The 3,692-nt window shown below is 39.0% G+C and overlaps 1 protein-coding gene across 1 annotated transcript; it reads left to right on the top strand.

Annotated features, from left to right (window-relative positions):
- Positions 1–1,326: 1,326 nt before the first annotated feature.
- On the top strand, positions 1,327–3,335 carry LOC148852189 (cocosin 1-like). Its single transcript, XM_088946949.1, has 4 exons — positions 1,327–1,701; positions 1,837–2,162; positions 2,257–2,736; positions 2,832–3,335. Exons 1-4 carry the CDS (start codon positions 1,380–1,382, stop codon positions 3,225–3,227), a joined length of 1,524 nt encoding a protein of 507 aa, XP_088803075.1. The 5' UTR covers positions 1,327–1,379; the 3' UTR covers positions 3,228–3,335.
- The last annotated feature ends 357 nt before the right edge of the window (positions 3,336–3,692 follow it).

Raw genomic sequence — 3,692 nt, 5'->3', positions numbered from 1 at the left:
CAGCTCTATTTATCAAAAAAAAAAAAAAAAATCCATAGCAGATCCTATCTAAATTCACCTTCACTTATATATTGTCATGTTGGGTTGGATTGGGAATTTGTTAAATTTTGAATGGGCCTGATCCCAAACCCAAGCCAAATATGGTTGAAAGTTGAAGCTCTTCAAATTGTGTAACAGCAAATGAGATAATAAACGAATTATCAATTTCTCTCCCTCACAACACATCTCACCATGTATTGGAATTAGGAATAGCAACGGGGCGAGGGGCGGGGATGGGGAGTCTCTCTTCATTTCCGTTTCTGTTTCTGAGGTTATCTCCATCCCCATCCTCATGAGGATCCCCATTTCTTGTGATTTTTTATAATATTAATCATTTTATTTTTGTTTTTTATTTTATTTAAAAAATAAAATAAAATAATTAAAATTTACAATACTATTAAAAAAGATTCAAACATTTTCAACCATATTTTTTAAAATATTAATATATAGATATATATGTACATATAAACACATATATCGCATGCATACATATATATATATATATTAATTAGAATCCAGGGCGAGAAATGGTCTCAGTCCCTGCCCCATTCGGAATAAATCCCAAGGAAATTATCAACTGATGATTTAGTTGCACATTATTTGAGGCCAGCAGTAGTGCTAACCTTCAAATAAGGGTTAGTGCCTTTATCAATGACCACCGGGAAAATACCACATATCTGCTCACTACACATTGTTATGGTCGACATGTATTTCCAATTGTTGGCAATTGAGGCACTTTCACTAAGGTTAGCTTCATCTTTCCGCTATTCTGGCATTGGGAGGATTCTTCCTCAGATTTACTTTTTTTTTTTTTTTTTTTTTGCGTGGAATGAAATAGTGGGACCGATGAACCGTAAAATGTCAACCATTATATGATCAAGAGCAGTGGGCAGGCTTCCTGTTAAAGATCCATGTTTGTCATGAAATGCATGCAGTGCATATCTTTTTAATTTTTTGATTGACACTCTGCTCTAAAACAATAGATAAGTCAGATTTTTGGTGTCACAGTAGGGCTTACTGTGGCTAATGCAACCTCCATCCTCGTCAAAGTGTCCCTTCAAATATGGACAATATATTACACCTTGTAATCAGTTCTACACTTGTTTGATGATCATATCAGCATCTACATCTGCCCTTATCAAAATAAGATATGTGTTCATAACCAAGCTACAGCAGTCATGCAAGGTGAAGAGAGACTAAAGAACCTCTCTGCAACCAATTGAAAGGTGTCAATCCCTAAATTACCAATCCACCCTATATATACCCAACAATCCCACCCGCCGCTTCACCTCATCAACTGATCAAGTGACAATTAATATTTCTAAGTTGTTAATTACACCATGGCCAAGCATTCTTTTCTTTCCCTTGGTACTCTTTGTCTCCTTGTCTTGTTCCATAGCTGCCTAGCCAGACAACAACAAGAGCATACCCAACCCCAACATCAGTTCCGAGGAGAAAAAAGCAAATGCCAACTCTATAACCTTGATGCCCTCGAACCTTTTCGTCGGGTCGAGGCCGAGGCTGGTCTAATTGAGTATTGGGATCAGAATGATGATCAGTTCCAATGTGCTGGTGTTGCAGCTTTTCGTATTACCATTGAGCCCAATGGCCTAGCTTTGCCAGCCTACGATAATGCACCTCAACTTATCTACGTCGTTCAAGGCTAGCTCTCTATATTAACCCATCTGCCATCTGCATTGCTACTACAACTCTGTTGTTCTATGTCATGCATAAGATTATGTATATATTCTTGTATATTCATTACAACTTAATTACGAGCTTGTGTTCCACATACAGGTAAAGGAGTTCTGGGATTATTGCTCCCCGGTTGCCCTGAAACATTCCATTCATTCCAACGATATGAGCAATCTGAGGATCAAGACAGTAGAAGCCAAACATCTACGAAGCAAGACAGGGAAAGCAAAAGATCAGAGGATCAATACAGTAAAAGCCAAAGATTTGATGATCAACACCAGAAACTTAGATTCTTCAAACAGGGAGACATTATTGCGGTGCCCAATGGAGCTGCTTATTGGTTTTACAATGATGGTGACACGCCAGTTGTTGCATTCTCTTTCAGTGACACCACCAACAATGTCAACCAGCTTGATGATAGAATGAGAGTAAGCAATCTAAATTAACCATCTAACCACTTCTCGTATACGCATGAATACTGAACCAAATGCTTACAATGGATCATTTGATGTGCATGTTAAGAAATTCTACCTTGCTGGTCATGTACAAGAAGAACAAGAACAGCAACAGCAACAGCAACAACAAAGAGGATCATCATCATCCCGGCGCCAGCAGAAAGCTGAACAGGAGAGCTCTGGCAACAACATATTCAGTGGCTTTGATGTTAAGCTACTGGCTCAGGCTTACGGTGTGAGAAAGGAGACAGCAAGAAAGCTTCAAGGTGAAAATGACCAGAGGGGACCTATCATCCATGTTAAAGAGGGTCTTCAAGTGATAAAGTCAATATTGAGTGAAGATGAGGAACAACAACAAGAAAAGAATGTAAAAGAAAATGGTTTTGAGGAAACCCTTTGCAACATGAGACTTAGACAAAACATTGATAAAGCCACAAGTGCTGACATATATACCCCACTTGGTGGACGAGTGACCAACCTCAACAGCCAAAGCCTCCCTATCCTTGGCTTCCTTCAACTTAGTGCTGAACGAGGATATCTCTACAAGGTATTACTAAGGAATTGCACATCCTCCCTCTGATTGGTTATTCACTCATGATTTCTTAAAATGTACTCAATCTGTATTTATGATAATATGTGCAGAATTCTATGTTATCTCCTCATTGGAAGATGAATGCACATAGTGTGATCTACGTTCTTAGTGGTGAAGCCCGGGTTCAGATTGTTGGAGACTCTGGACACACCGTCTTTGATGGGCAACTTCGTAAGAACCAGCTCCTGATCCTTCCACAAAACTATGCCATAGTGAAACAAGCAGGAGATGATGGGTTTGAATGGATTTCATTCAAGACAAATGATAATGCAATGATCAGCTCACTTGCTGGGAGGGCTTCAGTCATTCGGAGCATGCCAGAAGAGATCCTCGTCAATTCCTACCAGATTTCAAATGAAGAAGCAAGAAGGCTGAAATTCAAAAGAGAAGAAATGCTGGTCTTCAAACCAAGGTCTGAATCTCATGGAAGGTCGGCTGCAATGTAAACCAAGATAGATTAGTTTTGGAGTAATAAAGCCTTACAGGCAAATATATATAAGCTCCTTGTATGTTTTACCTTTGCATAATGAGTATTTAAATTTCACCTTCGGCCAGAGGACTATATCCACACTCTAACCACAAGTCCACAATATTTCAGCTGCACATCTCACCTACGACCACTTCAATAACAAGGTACAAGCACACAAAAAGGGTTAGCTGAAGTTCTGGAGGCTGTAGAACTAATAACACCTACATCAGTCAGGAAATACATGGCCACACAACCATTTAATCTCTCAGTCAGTGTGGGGCTCCATGTATTTTAATATTTTATCATTGGCATGTGGCATTATCACCGGTTCCACAGCTTGCTATACAACTAAAGCTTTCATCTAATTAGATTCTACAGCTTAGAAATTGGATTAATTGAATGTTCTGTGTAGCAAGCTATGAAACCAATGATGATGCTCAAA

This window comes from Nelumbo lutea, chromosome 5 (assembly GCF_056320005.1).
Source record: "Nelumbo lutea isolate HS-2025 chromosome 5, American lotus-T2T, whole genome shotgun sequence".
NCBI lineage: Eukaryota > Viridiplantae > Streptophyta > Magnoliopsida > Proteales > Nelumbonaceae > Nelumbo > Nelumbo lutea.
The sequence above is the reverse complement of the archived record's forward strand: the minus strand, read 5'-3'. Positions and strand labels throughout refer to the sequence as shown.